The sequence below is a fragment of the Lycium barbarum genome, chromosome 2, assembly GCF_019175385.1.
Source record: "Lycium barbarum isolate Lr01 chromosome 2, ASM1917538v2, whole genome shotgun sequence".
Classification (NCBI taxonomy): domain Eukaryota; kingdom Viridiplantae; phylum Streptophyta; class Magnoliopsida; order Solanales; family Solanaceae; genus Lycium; species Lycium barbarum.
The window spans coordinates 120967758-120983958 of NC_083338.1; the positions used below are offsets into that span (position 1 = coordinate 120967758).

At 40.6% G+C, this 16201-nt stretch overlaps 1 protein-coding gene across 2 annotated transcripts in view; it reads left to right on the forward strand.

The window, feature by feature from the left end:
* Positions 1-15922, forward strand: part of LOC132626961 (uncharacterized) — a 30177-nt gene extending 14255 nt beyond the window's left edge. Inside the window, exon 3 of one of the 2 annotated variants that reach the window (XM_060342002.1) lies at positions 15420-15922. In XM_060342002.1, the coding sequence (XP_060197985.1) occupies positions 15420-15577 (158 nt within the window). In that variant the 3' untranslated portion in view covers positions 15578-15922. The remainder of the gene's footprint in view (positions 1-15419) is intronic. The other variant, XM_060342001.1, reaches the window with a different exon arrangement.
* The last annotated feature ends 279 nt before the right edge of the window (positions 15923-16201 follow it).

Sequence of the window (16201 nt, forward strand, 5' to 3'; positions counted from 1 at the left end):
AAAAGAGGGCCCCATTCGAAGTGCTCACCCCAAGGCCCAGGATCACAACTTTCGTTGCCCCAACACCTTCTCGCAACATCAAAGCAGTCCCTTGGGATTATCAATCTGGTGAAAGAGACAAAGGGAAAGGAAGAGTAGTCGTGGAAGCCGTTGCCACCGGAATGACTAGGTCTGGACGGTGCTATGCCCCCGAAGAGATAGCACGAGGGGCGTCAAGCAAGGAAAATGGTCCGAAGAAGGCCGTTACAGAAGCTGAAGTCGAAGAATTCTGGAGAAAAATGCCAACGAAGGAATATTCTGTTGTAGAACAATTGAAGAAAACGCCAGCTCAGATTTCCTTATTCGCATTATTGATGAGTTCTGAAGCTCATAGGAGCGCTCTAGTGAAAATACTGAACGAAGCCTACGTTCCGGCCGAGACTTCCAGTGAGAAATTATCGGCTATGGTAGGGGAGATCCTTGAGGCCCACCGGGTCTCTTTTCATAATGACGAGTTGCCACCTGAAGGTTTGGGGCATAACAAAGCATTGAACATCACCATCAAATGCAGGGATAAGTTCATCTCCAAAGTATTGGTCGACGGAGGCTCTGCTGTGAATATATGTCCTGTTGCCACTCTACGAGCATTAGGGATAGACGTCGGGAAACTCCGTGACAGTCAAGTCAGTGTCAAAGGATTTGACGGAGCCCAAAGAGATGTTGTTGGAGAGATCGATTTGTTTCTGGAGATTGGGCCTGTGGAGTTCATTGTGAAGTTCCAAGTGATGGACATATCTACTTGTTACAACCTGCTGATCGGGAGACCATGGATCCACATGGCTGGCGCGGTTCCTTCCACTTTGCATCAGAGCCTGAAGTTTGTGTGGAATCACCAAGAAATAGTGATCCACGGAGAAGGCAACAATTCTTTATACCCGGGATGTTCAATTCCTCCTATTCAAAGTGTGGAAAGGCTAGACGGATCGGTTTTTCATATTAAGGAGAATGTGTGCACTGCTCAAGCGAAAAGAATGGAATTGCCACAAGTACTTATGATGGTGGCGTGGGAGATGCTGAAGAATGGCTTCCGACCCGGTCAAGGCCTTGGTCCGAACTTGAATGGAATTGTGGAACCAATTCAACTGCCCGGTCATAAGCATACTTTCGGTCTCGGATATGAGCCCACCCCCGAAGAGATTGCTTCGGCTAGTCTCAAAAGAAGAAGTGACATTCCCTTGCCAAAGCCTGTTCCTTGCCTGAATCAGTCATTTCTTAAGGCTTCCGCTGCCCAAGCACCAGAGGAAACGCTTGAAGACAAACTCCTGGAAAGTTTTAAACACTTATTCATCACCGAAGAAGAAACTGAATGCAGTATTGTTTCGGATGGGTATTCTGAAGACCCGACTATCCGGGATGCAGAGCCAGGATGTCGTTTGAACAATTGGATTTGTAACCCACCCCCGTTCCTCCGGGAGTCTTGGTAGACTAATTGTATTCAGCATTTGATGAAACAGACACGATTTGAAATTGAGGCCTGAATCGTGTCTATGCTTTTGTTATTTTTGCCTCTAAACTTTGAAGTTCAAATGCAATTTTCAAGCCATGCTTTTATTTATATTTTTTCCATCTTTGCTTAATTAATTTTCTTTTATTTTTCAGCAATCAAATTAACAAATCTGCCAATACTGTGAATGAGACACATAATGAAACAAGCAAGCCCATAGGAAATGCCGAGCAAGATTCTGAAGAAGATGAAGGAGATATGCAACCCGAGGGATTAACTAAGGATTTCGAGTATTTTGAAAATAAGCCGAAACCAAATTTGGATGAAACGGAAATTATAAATTTGAGAAATTCAAAACTCATTATGGAAGTGAGAATCAGTGTCGATTTGACCCCGTCGCAGAGAGAAGAATTGATCAAACTCCTGAAGGAATATATAGATGTGTTCGCTTGGTCTTACGATGATATGCCCGGATTGAGCACTGACATTGTTTCGCATAAGTTGTCTCTTGATCCATCCTGTCCTCCGATAAAGCAAAAGAAAAGAAACATTAAATCAGACTTGAGCTTAAAAATCAAGGAAGAGATCTCCAAGCAGTTTGATGCCAAGGTCATTCGAACTACGATGTACCCCACTTGGCTAGCCAATATCGTTCCCGTGCCAAAGAAGGATGGCAAGGTTAGGGTATGCGTAGATTATCGGGATCTCAACAGAGCCAGTCCGAAAGATGACTTTCCCCTTCCAAATATCCATATGCTCATTGATAATTGTGCAAAGCATGAGTTGCAGTCTTTCGTTGACTGCTACGCGGGATATCACCAAATCCTGATGGACGAGGAAGATGCAGAGAAAACAGCATTCATCACACCTTGGGGGGTGTATTATTATCGGGTGATGCCTTTCGGGCTCAAAAACGCAGGGGCCACGTACATGAGAGCCATGACCACCATCTTCCATGATATGATCCATAAAGAGATTGAAGTCTATGTGGATGATATCATCATCAAGTCGCGAAAGAGCTCAGACCATCTGACGGATTTGAGAAAGTTCTTCGACAGGTTGAGGCGATACAATCTGAAGTTGAACCCCGCAAAATGTGCATTCGGTGTTCCTGCAGGGAAGTTGTTGGGTTTTATTGTGAGCAGAAGGGGCATAGAGTTAGACCCCTCGAAGATAAAGGCCATTCAGGAGTTGCCTGCCCCAAAGAGTCGGAAAGATGTGATGAGTTTCCTCGGGCGTCTCAACTACATCAATCGATTTATAGCGCAATCAACGGTGATATGCGAACCAATAATTCCTACCAAATGGACTGAAGATTGCCAAAGAGCCTTTGACAAAATCAAAGAATATTTGTCTAGCCCGCCTGTTTTGGTGCCTCCAGAAGCTGGAAGACCTTTGCTATTGTATTTGTCCGTATCGGAGAACGCGTTTGGATGTGTATTAGGTCAACATGACAAAACAGGAAGGAAAGAGCGAGCAATATATTACTTGAGCAAAAAGTTCACACCTTACTAGGCACGGTATACGTTATTGGAACGCACCTGTTGTGCTTTGACTTGGGTTGCACAGAAGTTGAGACATTATTTGTCTGCATATACTACTTACCTCATCTCAAGGATGGACCCACTCAAGTACATCTTCCAGAAGCCTATGCCTACGGGGAAGCTAGCTAAGTGGCAAATGTTGTTGAGCGAGTTTGATATTGTGTACGTTACTCAAAAGGCTGTCAAAGGGCAGGCGATAGCTGATCATCTTGCAGAAAATCCTGTGGGCAAGGAATACATACCCCTTAAAACCTATTTCCCGGATGAAGAAGTGTTGTTCATCGGGGAAGATATCGCAGAAGAGTACCCAGGGTGGAGACTGTTTTTCGATGGGGCGGCAAATGCTAAAGGGGTCGGCATTGGAGCAGTTTTGATTTCAGAGTCAGGACAACACTATCCCATTTCAGCCAAAATCAAGTTCCCGTGTACCAATAATATGGCAGAATATGAGGCTTGTATTCTTGGCCTCAGAATGGCCGCTGATATGCATATACAGGAACTTTTGGTTATAGGAGATTCAGACTTACTGGTTCATCAAGTGCGAGGCGAATGGACCACTAAGAACGGGAAAATACTGCCATACTTGCATTGCGTGAAAGATTTATGTAAGAGATTCATCAGGGTGGAATTCAAACACGTTCCAAGGACACAGAACGAGTTCGCTGATGCTTTGGCCACTCTGTCCTCTATGATTCAGCACCCGGACAAGAATCGCATAGATCCTATCAAGATAAATGTGCACGATCAACAGGCATATTGCTTCTATGTGGACGAAGAGCCTGATGGAGAACCTTGGTACTATGACATTAACAAATATCTTAAGACAGGAGACTATCCGGAAGGCATTACCAGTGTTCAGAAGAAAACGCTTCGGAGATTAGCAAACCATTTCTTCCTAAGTGGAGAAATCCTGTATAGGAGGACTCCGGATTTAGGATTATTAAGGTGTGTTGATGCTAAAGAAGCGGCTCGGTTGATTGAAGAAGTGCATGGCGGTACATGTGGGCCTCATATGAATGGCTTTAATCTGGCCAAGAAAATCCTTCGCGCAGGCTATTTCTGGATGACTATGGAATCAGATTGTATCCGTTTTGTGCAGAAATGTCATCGATGTCAGATTCATGGTGATTTGATTCGGGTTCCGCCAAATGAATTAAATGTGACAAGTTCTCCGTGGCCTTTCGCAGCTTGGGGTATGGATGTCATTGGTCCTATCGAGCCAGCCGCGTCGAATGGACACAGGTTCATTTTGGTAGCAATTGATTATTTCACAAAGTGGGTGGAAGCATCTTCGCACAAGTCGGTAACGAAGAAAGTGGTAGCAGATTTCGTTCGGAGCAACATTATTTGCCGATTCGGAATCCCAGAGTCAATTATAACAGATAATGGAGCTAATCTTAACAGTAATCTAATGCAGGAGATTTGCGAGACATTTAAGATTACTCATCGCAATTCCACTCCTTATCGCCCTCAGATGAATGGGGCAGTTGAAGCAGCCAACAAAAACATCAAAAGAATACTGAGGAAGATGATCGATAATTACAGGCATTGGCACGAAAAACTGCCGTTAGCTCTCCTCGGTTATCGCACTACTGTGAGAACTTCAACGGGGGCAGCACCTTATCTTTTGGTCTATGGGACAGAGGCGGTGTTACCTGCTGAGGTAGAAATACCATCTTTGAGAATCATCCAAGAAGCTGAGTTAAGTGACGCTAAGTGGATGCAGAATCGATACGAACAATTGATGCTCATTGACGGAAAGAGATTGAATGCCGTTTGTCATGGACAGCTTTATCAGAATAGAATGGCCAAAGCTTTCAACAAGAAGGTAAGACCGAGGCAATTCAAAACAGGGCAATTGGTACTGAAACGCATATTCCCATGTCAAGATGAAGCCAAAGGAAAATTTGCACCTAACTGGCAGGGACCTTATATGGTTCATCGGGTATTGACTGGAGGAGCATTAATCCTAGCAGAAATGGATGGCGAAATTTGGCCGAAAGCTATCAACGCAGATGCCGTCAAGAGATATTATATTTAGAAACCTTCTTTTATTTGCATGAAATATTCTTCAACACTTTTCCATGTAATAGCACTACTCTCCCGTAGCGGGACGCATGACAAACCTATATCGGGTTAGGTCTTTAAGATAGAATTTCTCTCGAATTTTATTTTTTTTCTTGTATTATGAACTACGCCTGACCTGATTCCCATGGGGGATACGTAGGCGGCCCGCATAGGCCTCGGTCACATTCTCACAAAACCTCAATATCCTTTTTGTAATATGAACTACGCCTGACCTGATTCCCATGGGGGATACGTAGGCGGCCCGCATAGGCCTCGGTCACATTCTCACAAAACCTCAATATCCTTTTTGTATTTTGAACTACGCTTGACCTGATTCCCATGGGGGATACGTAGGCGGCCCGCATAGGCCTCGGTCACATCATTTATTCTCCCCAATTGCATTTCCGCTTGTAATTTGAACTACGCTCGACCTGATTCCTCTAGTGGGATACATAGGCAGCCTGTGTAGGCTCGGTCTGGCCATTTTGAAAAGATCAACATCCTTTGCACCAGAAACTGGGACAATTTTTTTTTAAAAAGGGATCACCGTAAGACAACATCGACAGACTCGGGAGAATATTGTTCGGCAGAGTCTTCGGGCAGAAGAAAACTTCGGAAAAAGGGCATTCGCTTTGTTTCACAATGTGTCACAGTTCCGAGTTCAGCAAAATTATTTATCACCATACATATAGTTTACTATGTCTATTTTTTTTCGAAATAATGTGATTCTAATCAGACTGTTTACTAGTCGGCCAAGACTTAAAATGAGCGGAGGTTACAAGTTCATACGAAGCTGGAGGCACGAAGCGCAAGAGCCAGATCCCCAAGTCAACGCGAATCAACCCCCTCCCCAAACTTACAAATTTTCTTTGGATGCAGGTTGCCAAGTTGCAGGAGCGAAATAGGCACGACCTTGAAATGATGGCGCGTCAAACGGTTTGAGCATTCTTCTATCAATTATGTCTTCAAATATAAATAACTTTCGGCGATCACCATAAGCTAACCTTGCAAATTATTTTCTTCAAATATATATCAACGCACAAATATTTTGTATTGCTTTCGAATACATTGCTTTTATTTTTTGCCACTGCGTGTGCTTACAGTCGCATTACACTGCACCTGCATTAATCACCGCCTTTCATATGATGCATGAGCTGCGCACCGCTCTTCGCATCGCTTTCATATTGTCTGGGCCATGCACCGCCCTTTTAAATTTCTGCATAAGGCCATGCACCGCCTTTCATATGATGCATGAGCTGCGCACCGCTCTTCGCATCGCTTTCATATTGCCTGGGCCATGCACCGCCCTTTTAAATTTCTGCATAAGGCCATGCACCGCCTTTCATATGATGCATGAGCTGCGCACCGCTCTTCGCATCGCTTTCATATTTACTGGGCCATGCACCGCCCTTTTAAATTTCTGCATAAGGCCATGCACCGCCTTTCATATGATGCATGGGCTGCGCACCGCCCTTCGCACCACTTTCATATATATTGCCTGGGCCATGCACCGCCCTTTTAAATTTCTGCATGAGGCCATGCACTGCCTTTCATATGATGCATGAGCTGCGCACCGCTCTTCGCATCGCTTTCGTATATTTACTGGGCCATGCACCGCCCTTTTAAATTTCTGCATAAGGCCATGCACCGCCTTTCATATGATGCATGGGCTGCGCACCGCCCTTTGCATCGCTTTCATATTGCCTGGGCCATGCACCGCCCTTTTAAATTTCTGCATAAGGCCATGCACCGCCTTTCATACATTACATGGGCCATGCACCGCCCTTTTAAATTTCCGCATGGGCTGTGCTCCGCCCTTTGCATCGCTTTCATATATTACATGGGCCATGCACCGCCCTTTGTAAATTTCTGCATAAGGCTGAGCACCGCCTTTCATATGATGCATGAGCTGCGCACCGCTCTTCGCATCGCTTTCATATTTACTGGGCCATGCACCGCCCTTTTAAATTTCTGCATAAGGCCATGCACCGCCTTTCATATGATGCATGAGCTGCGCACCGCTCTTCGCATCGCTTTCATATTGCTTGGGCCATGCACCGCCCTTTTAAATTTCTGCATAAGGCCATGCACCGCCTTTCATATGATGCATGAGCTGCGCACCGCTCTTCGCATCGCTTTCATATTGTCTGGGCCATGCACCGCCCTTTTAAATTTCTGCATAAGGCCATGCACCGCCTTTCATATGATGCATGAGCTGCGCACCGCTCTTCGCATCGCTTTCATATTTACTGGGCCATGCACCGCCCTTTTAAATTTCTGCATAAGGCCATGCACCGCCTTTCATATGATGCATGAGCTGCGCACCGCTCTTCGCATCGCTTTCATATTTACTGGGCCATGCACCGCCCTTTTAAATTTCTGCATAAGGCCATGCACCGCCTTTCATATGATGCATGAGCTGCGCACCGCTCTTCGCATCGCTTTCATATTTACTGGGCCATGCACCGCCCTTTTAAATTTCTGCATAAGGCCATGCACCGCCTTTCATATGATGCATGAGCTGCGCACCGCTCTTCGCATCGCTTTCATATTGCTTGGGCCATGCACCGCCCTTTTAAATTTCTGCATAAGGCCATGCACCGCCTTTCATATGATGCATGAGCTGCGCACCGCTCTTCGCATCGCTTTCATATTGTCTGGGCCATGCACCACCCTTTTAAATTTCTGCATAAGGCCATGCACCGCCTTTCATATGATGCATGAGCTGCGCACCGCTCTTCGCATCGCTTTCATATTTACTGGGCCATGCACCGCCCTTTTAAATTTCTGCATAAGGCCATGCACCGCCTTTCATATGATGCATGAGCTGCGCACCGCCCTTCGCACCACTTTCATATATATTGCCTGGGCCATGCACCGCCCTTTTAAATTTCTGCATAAGGCCATGCACCGCCTTTCATATGATGCATGAGCTGCGCACCGCTCTTCGCATCGCTTTCGTATATTTACTGGGCCATGCACCGCCCTTTTAAATTTCTGCATAAGGCCATGCACCGCCTTTCATATGATGCATGGGCTGCGCACCGCCCTTTGCATCGCTTTCATATTGCCTGGGCCATGCACCGCCTTTTTAAATTTCTGCATAAGGCCATGCACCGCCTTCCATATGATGCATGGGCTGCGCACCGCCCTTTGCATCGCTTTCATATTTACTGGGCCATGCACCGCCCTTTTAAATTTCTACATAAGGCCATGCACCGCCTTTCATACATTACATGGGCCATGCACCGCCCTTTGTAAATTTCTGCATAAGGCTGAGCACCACCTTTCATACATTACATGGGCCATGCACCGCCCTTTTAAATTTCTGCATGGGTTGCGCACCGCCCTTTGCATCGCTTTCATATTTACTGGGCCATGCACCGCCCTTTTAAATTTCTACATAAGGCCATGCACCGCCTTTCATACATTACATGGGCCATGCACCGCCCTTTTAAATTTCCGCATGGGCTGTGCTTCGCCCTTTGCATCGCTTTCATATATTACATGGGCCATGCACCGCCCTTTGTAAATTTCTGCATAAGGCTGAGCACCACCTTTCATACATTACATGAGCCATGCACCGCCCTTTTAAATTTCTGCATGGGTTGCGCACCGCCCTTAGCACCGCCTTCCATATGTTACATGGGCCATGCACCGCCATTTTTAAATTTCTGCATAAGACATCGCACCGCACCTGCCCTGTCTTGTTATTATTTTATTAATGCCCTGCATATGCTCGCAGCCGCATTGCACCGCACTTGCGTCGCTATATTTCAATATTTACTCTTACTGACTATTTTCATCTAGTTTTTAGTTTCGCAGGAGCTTTAGCGCAACGTGGAACTATTTCTTCGGCAGCGAACTGGGGCAATACGTCGGGAAGGACAAGCAGACTTCTCGACAAGGGTCAAAGATCTACCTCGAACACTCGGCTCCAAATTCAAATTTCCCGTTCACATTCCAGCACAATCAATTTTTAGGGTTCTATCACAATACCCAGTGTCATCATAATTCGACACTGGGACAATATTTTTTGCGAAGATTCGCATCAAATCATGAGTTGCCAGTCATAGGTGTCGTAGTCTTCCCAGAACTACACACGGCCTGATTCTCGTGCAACCCGAGATATGTAGGCGATTCAGAGACCAGAGTTCGGCCGTAATTTTCTTTACCCTTAGTCCTCCACAATCCTTTAGCCGGGACAAAATAGGCTACTAAGTCAACGTCTTTGCCCGAAAATTCTTTCATCATTACCAGGCAAAGAGGGACAAGTTGTTGACACCCAATTTTGTCCCGCCTCTCCTCCGAAATACCTATTTATACTTCTGGTATTTTGAGAAATTAAAAAATATGCATTTAAATTTTACTATAATTATTAGTCTTTTATTAACACCCACGTTTTTATTCTACTGCAGTTATTATTATCATTATTATTATTATTATTATTATTATTATTATTATTATTATTATTATTATTATTATTATTATTATTATTCTTAAATTATCATTTATTACTAATTATCATTAATTATTATTATTCTTGTTATTTCCATTATTATTATTATTATTATTATTATTGTTATTATTATTATTAATTACTAATCATTATTATCAGCATTATTTTTGTTATTAATTATTAATCATCATTATCATAGTTATTTTTATTATTAATTATTATCATTGTTTTATCAATAATTGTTATTTATTATTATTATTATCATCATTATTATTTCTTATTATTATTATCATTATTATTTTATTATTACCACTATTACTGTTATTATTATTAATTTATTATCATTTTTGTTATTATCAATAATTGTCATTTTTTTTATTATTAATTACTACCATATTTATTATTATTATTATTAATTATTATCATTATTCTTATTGTTATTTGTTATTAATTATCAATATTTGTTATGTACTATTATTATTATATCTATTATTATTTTTTATCACCATTATCATCAGCATTATCATTATTACCATTATCATTATTGTTATCATTATTAGCAGTATTACTACCGCTATTTATTTGCTACTATTATTTAGTATTATTGAAACTTGCATTTCTCGACGTTTCTACCAACTTCCGCACACACATCGCATTTATTTCGCACATTTAAATGATAGCGTTTGTCATTAAATATTATAGCACGGTCATTTGCGACATCATATAATTTTTACCCGGATCTTTTTTTATAATTACATATTTCCGTATTAGGTGATATTCTGGCACCCTTAGTACATCGTCAATCAAAATGTGTCTCTTATTCAAATTTAGAAGCCAAACTATTTCTTGCACTCAGTCCGTATTTTGACTTACCGGACCACAAATCAAAGTCCGATTAATTCCTAATATTTTTTGGACTAGACCATATGTTTTATCTCAATTGTTTTAGATCAGTCCATGTTTAATTTAATAGACCGTTCTTTTAATACCCAGTCTAAAATTTGACCCGGTCCAAAAATGGACCGGGTCCAATTCATTCTTCAGCCAAATAAGGGAAACCCTTTTAGGGTTTCCCCTTCATTTTCCTCCATACCCACCGCCGCACCCCTCTCTTCTCCTTTCCCTTTCTCCCTCCTCCTTTCCCGCCTCCCTCGCCGCCGCTCCCACTTCCCCCCTTTTCTTCCTTCTTCTCCGCTCCCCACTTTCCCCTGTTCCCCGCTTCTCTCTCCTTTTCACCCACCGCACTTCCCTTCCCTTTTCTTTAAAAAAAAAACTCGAATGGAAAACACTATAAAGGGTGGCGATTTGAATCGAAAGAGCAAGTTTTTTGGAGCGGCCAAAACCCCCTGGTGACAGGCGAAAAACGAAAAAACCCAAAAAACAAGAAACAAGTTTTTTTTTAGTGGCAAGATCACCCAAGCAATACTAGTTCATCAGCCGCCTCAAAATCTCCATAAAAAAATCAGTTTCTTTAGCAAATCGTAGTCTCATTTTAATCGGGTCAAAATATTAGATCCCAATTTATATTCATTTGCCTTGTTGTTGCTGTGAATCCGAGTATCGCAAGCTCGGATTTGATAGTGTTTGAGGTGGATCAAAGACTCGAAACCCCTGTTCGCTGCACCCGAAAAAGGTCCGTAGTCATCCTGTCCTTTTTACTTTGCTCGCAGATTCTTTTCATTCGTGTGTCGATATGTGTTTCTTTGTCGTTTCAGTCAATTTAGTGTGTTCATGCATATTCCGTAGTTGCAGTTAATATAACTTCAGTTAGTAGCTTAATAGTATGAGCGTATGTTTCGAGTTAATTGATTGCAGTTCTAATAATCGATAATGCTGGTATATGTATATCCCAGCCTAGATTGATGTTAGTTTCAGCTATGTCTGTATGCTTATATTTAGATGACTTTATTGATAATGTTTGGTTTAATCTGGTAATAAGGGTCTGCCCCGTTTAGTTATACGATGTCGTTTAACTTAAACTGGGAGTTTAAATATGCATACAGGAGTTCGAATCGTAATTCCTACCTGACCTTGTAAAAATTTTAGTACTGCAATTTAGGAGTGTTCATATGAGTCATTGTGTTCGATATTATCATTAGCATGCTCGAAGTATATTTAGTCCTTGTTTTACTTGAATGTTCAAACTATTTTCATCTCTTAAGCAGCTCGTGAGGGTTTTTAAAAGGGCATCCCATTTTTCTTCTACTTATTTGGAATATGGTGGACAGCAGTGGTGGTTTAAGCTGTCGATAGTTTCTTGCTTAAACTGCTCTGCATCTGTTTTTGGGTAATCCTTAAATTTGGGCTTGAGACATATCTTTACATGCTGAAACTGGTCGTGACCCTTCTTGTATCTTTTGTGCCTATGCCCTGTCTGATGCTAGCTTGTGTATGCCAATGTGTACTCATATGTGTGTTCAAATTATCCTATATGAAGAAAAGTGAATCTGTTGTTGTCTCTGGTTTGGGTACCCTTAATGCGCATAAACTGAATAAGTATGCAATACTGGCATGAACGTATCAGGAATGCATGTTTGTTTTGAGTAAAATCTTTTTCCTTTTGGTGTAGTTTTCAACAATATCTGGTGTTTATGTGTAATTATGTTGTTGGTTTGCTAGTTTAACCTTGTCGTTAGTCTAAGTATTAGAATTTTTTTCTTTATTTGAATTCAGCATGATGTTTAAATATTTATATAAAGGTCGATGATATAGTGAGATCATTTTGTGTTAAGTTAGCGTCAATTTAGTGCTAGTGTCAGTCTTGTATTGGTATATCTGATCAGTTGCTAAGTATGTTTAGTTCTGAAATTTCATGTATGTATTCAGTGTTAATGATGTTTCTTAATAACCTCAGCTTAAGCACTCATGTAGGTTTAATGATGAATCAGTTTAGCTTGAGATATCATTATTTGTGTAGGTATCTTACACCTCTACTGCTAAGTGGCTTCAATATTAGTTTAAATACCTCCCAACCCAGCTTAATCATTTGATCGTTGGCAGTATGTTTATCTTAGCGTTGATAATTGTTATCTTATCCTTTGTGGTTACGCATCAAAATAAAAGAGGATTAGAAAGCATATAGGGACAAATCTGAACCAAATCTGCTAAGTTGGTGCCTTTACATGCTAAAAGATATAAACTTGAAATGGTTTGGGAAGTGTGTAGTGTGTTTTATTCAGGCTTGATTTCACTTAACTTGACAAGAATTATTGCAACAGTCCTGTATTGGGTCAACATGCTCTATTACAGTTCGCTGAATGAATGTTTCCCCGTCTTAATGCTAATCTAAAATTCACTATAACTACAGGCATGTATTTCAACTTCAAACGATCATAAGTTCCCTTTTTTAGCATGGCTCTGTGTATTTATCCATTACCTTCATATGGGGATATATGGCATCAGTAAATAACCTGAGTCATTTAGATTGGATTTGTGTGCTGTTCCCCCATACTGTGATTGTCGTCTTGCCTGAAATTCAAATTGTTGATCTCGTCATATGTAAACATGATTAGTCCAGACCCACTCATATAATCCTATTGTGACCCTCATGTAAGCTAACATATTTACCATCTTCCTCCCATTCCTGAACATGGTTCTGCCTGTATCTAGTATGTGCAAAGATTCCAAAAGATGATTCCGAACTTATCATGACCATTTAACTGCTTTGCTATTAATTTTACAGCATAGTTGTGGTTCTGCTCAGTTCAGCTGAGATTGATAGCCCTTTTGTGACTTGACATTATCAAAATCTATAAATGCCCTATCTTGAGTATATATGTCATAGATTAATTTCTTGAAATATCTGCCTAAATGGCGTGCTTCGCTAGACTATACATTGCATTATGTTATCATGAGCGTTTGGACTAGACTATCTGTAACTGCCTGTTGTCTCCCTATTTATGACATAAAATGCTGTGGGTTCTGTTTGTTTGCCTATGTAAGTAGCGAAACTAAAATGTAAACTGGCAGTTTGTCTAGACACATTGAAGCGGTTTATGCTGATTAATACACACGATATGTGGCTGTTTGAGTTTCTGTCCATGTCTTAGTATTGTTTCGCTTATATCGTAACACGTTGTGCCTGAATCATGTATACGCGCGCGTATGGCTGGTATACCCTCATTGAAACACGTCAAATATACATCATCTATTGATCCTTTTTTTTTTGAGTTTATATTTCCACATGTTTAATCTTATTTGTTGATTGTATACTAATCCTTTTCCTTTCGTTTTTATGCATGACCATCGCATACGAGTCCGAGGACTTATCTTCTTTTTGCATTCGGTGTTGGGCTAAAAGACCAACGAAACCTCTCATCATTCCTCATCCGCAGCAAACAGAAAAGAAAATCTGGGCCAAGGCCCCAATAGCAGTCCAGATCCACAGCAATACAAGAAAAGCTGCTGGGCCGAAGCCCAAACAGCGCATAGGCCCAACAATCCCAAAATGGGCTGGGCCCATTTGATTTACTTTTATATATTTCATTTTCATTCGATTTGTATTATGTGACTAACATTTTACTTTGTTTTATTCTTCTTGATTTAGATGAACTTAGCGAATTTAGTGAGTTAACTTTAACATATTGGGTAGTAAATTTAGGAGAAAAACTCACAAGCAATCTCCCATAAGTTTCATTTTCTCCTTTTATATTTATAATATACATAATATTTACCCCCTAGAATAATTGATAGCATAAATTCTTTTGAGTTAGAGGAATCATATTTTAGTGTCTTAATTTCAGAATGTCATCAACACGCAAACGTATTTTAAAATAACTCTACAGATTTTGAGCCAATCATGTATATTCTTGATTAAGCTAATGGATAAAGATAATAAAAAATGGACAAAAGAAAGCTATTAGCTATTTCGTATTTTTTCATACTCCTAAAACTCAAAGTCAATTAATATCTCATTGTTTAGTTCGTTCAAATATTTATTAAAGCATTGCATAAATTTACGTCTTCTTTACTTATATGTTAGATTATCCTATTTTCGTAGACTCATTTTATTGTGCTACTTCCTTTTAAAATTATTGATAATTATTATAAATCTTATTTCAAATATCATTCTAAGATTTCCTTTTATAAAGTATTGGTCTTATTTCAATAGCCTCTTATTTAAAGCGTTAGCAACATTTATAAAACCCTTTGTTTCAAATAGCATTCTAAAATCTCCTCTTATATGAATTACTAGTCCCATTCTTTTTTTTTTTAAAATAGCATCATTATTTGAAGTCCTTCTATAAATGGCATTTAAAATCTTCTTTTGCACAAATCGTTATATCTTTCTATAAGTCTTATTTAGCACAATATATTTTCTTAAAATTTAAATACTATATCCAACATTAATTAATTAATCTAAGTTTGGCCGGATAACCGTATTCAACGGATTCTAAAGGATGCCTAATCCCTTCCCTTTAGGATGATATAGAACCCTTACCTAGAATCACATTGATTAAGCAGACCATTAATAGAGGTTTAGTTTTAGCTTTACCTTAGTTAATATCTAGGTGTCCTAATTCACCGTTAAACTAATTAGGTGACGACTCCTTAAAACAAAGCAATATAGGAATCTCCAACATGTTTGTACTCCGCTTCGACTCCGGTTTAAAAGGGGTATAACAGATAGCACCAGGATGATAAGTAGGCCAGAGACACAGTATTGTACATAGATGTAGTTAAGCACATGAGAGTATATAAAGACATACATGCTAGATTCTCATTAGTAAGTCAGAAGTGTCAGATTGATTCTTATCCTTCTTATTTACAATATATGTTTATTATTTTACATTTTTTGCATTACATACTTGGTACATTATTCGTACTGACTTTCCTTTGCTGGGGCCGCTGCGTTTCATGCCCGCAGGTCTTGAGATACAGGTTAACGGATCTCTCAGTAGGATACCAGCTCAGCAGGTAGTGTCGTGGTACTCCATTTGCTCCGGAGTTGCTCTGTCAGTCAGCATGGTTGCATATGCATTTTCATGGGTATGGTGGGTCATGTACTCTAGTAGAGGCTCGTAGACAGATATGCACAGTTAGATGTCCTATGGCCATCTCGGTCTATATGTTGTTGTGTCATTATTATGGATAGTCTTGCCAGCATATGTACTTGGGATTAACTTGATGACGTATGTATATTATGTTTTAGGCTTGTGTCCCATACAACTTATGTATCTACGAGTTAGCATTATGGTCCACTCAGTTTTGACTAAGAGATGCATGTATGTGGTACTCGGTAGGTTAGCTCCGGGTGCCGGTCATGGCCCTGCGGTTAGATCGTGAGAATAAGCAATGTGTGTCTCATTGCTGAAACCAAAGATGAATGGATTGTAGACACAGGTGCTACAAACCATATGGTGTCTAAGTCAAAACTATTATATAAACAAACTATTACCAAAAATATAGTACCAAAAAAGGTGTGTTTACCAAATGGTGAACTTGCATTAGTCACTCATACAGGATCAAGCACTATCTCACCTAGAAGTACTCTTGAAAATGTATACTTGTTGCCTAAGTTTAAGTATAATCTTTTATTTGTGTCAAAAGCAACAAGGGAACTAAAATGTGCAACCTTATCCTATCCCGATTTTTTCATATTTTAGGATCTCTCAAGTGGAAAGGTGAAGGAGGTTGGTAGACATGAAG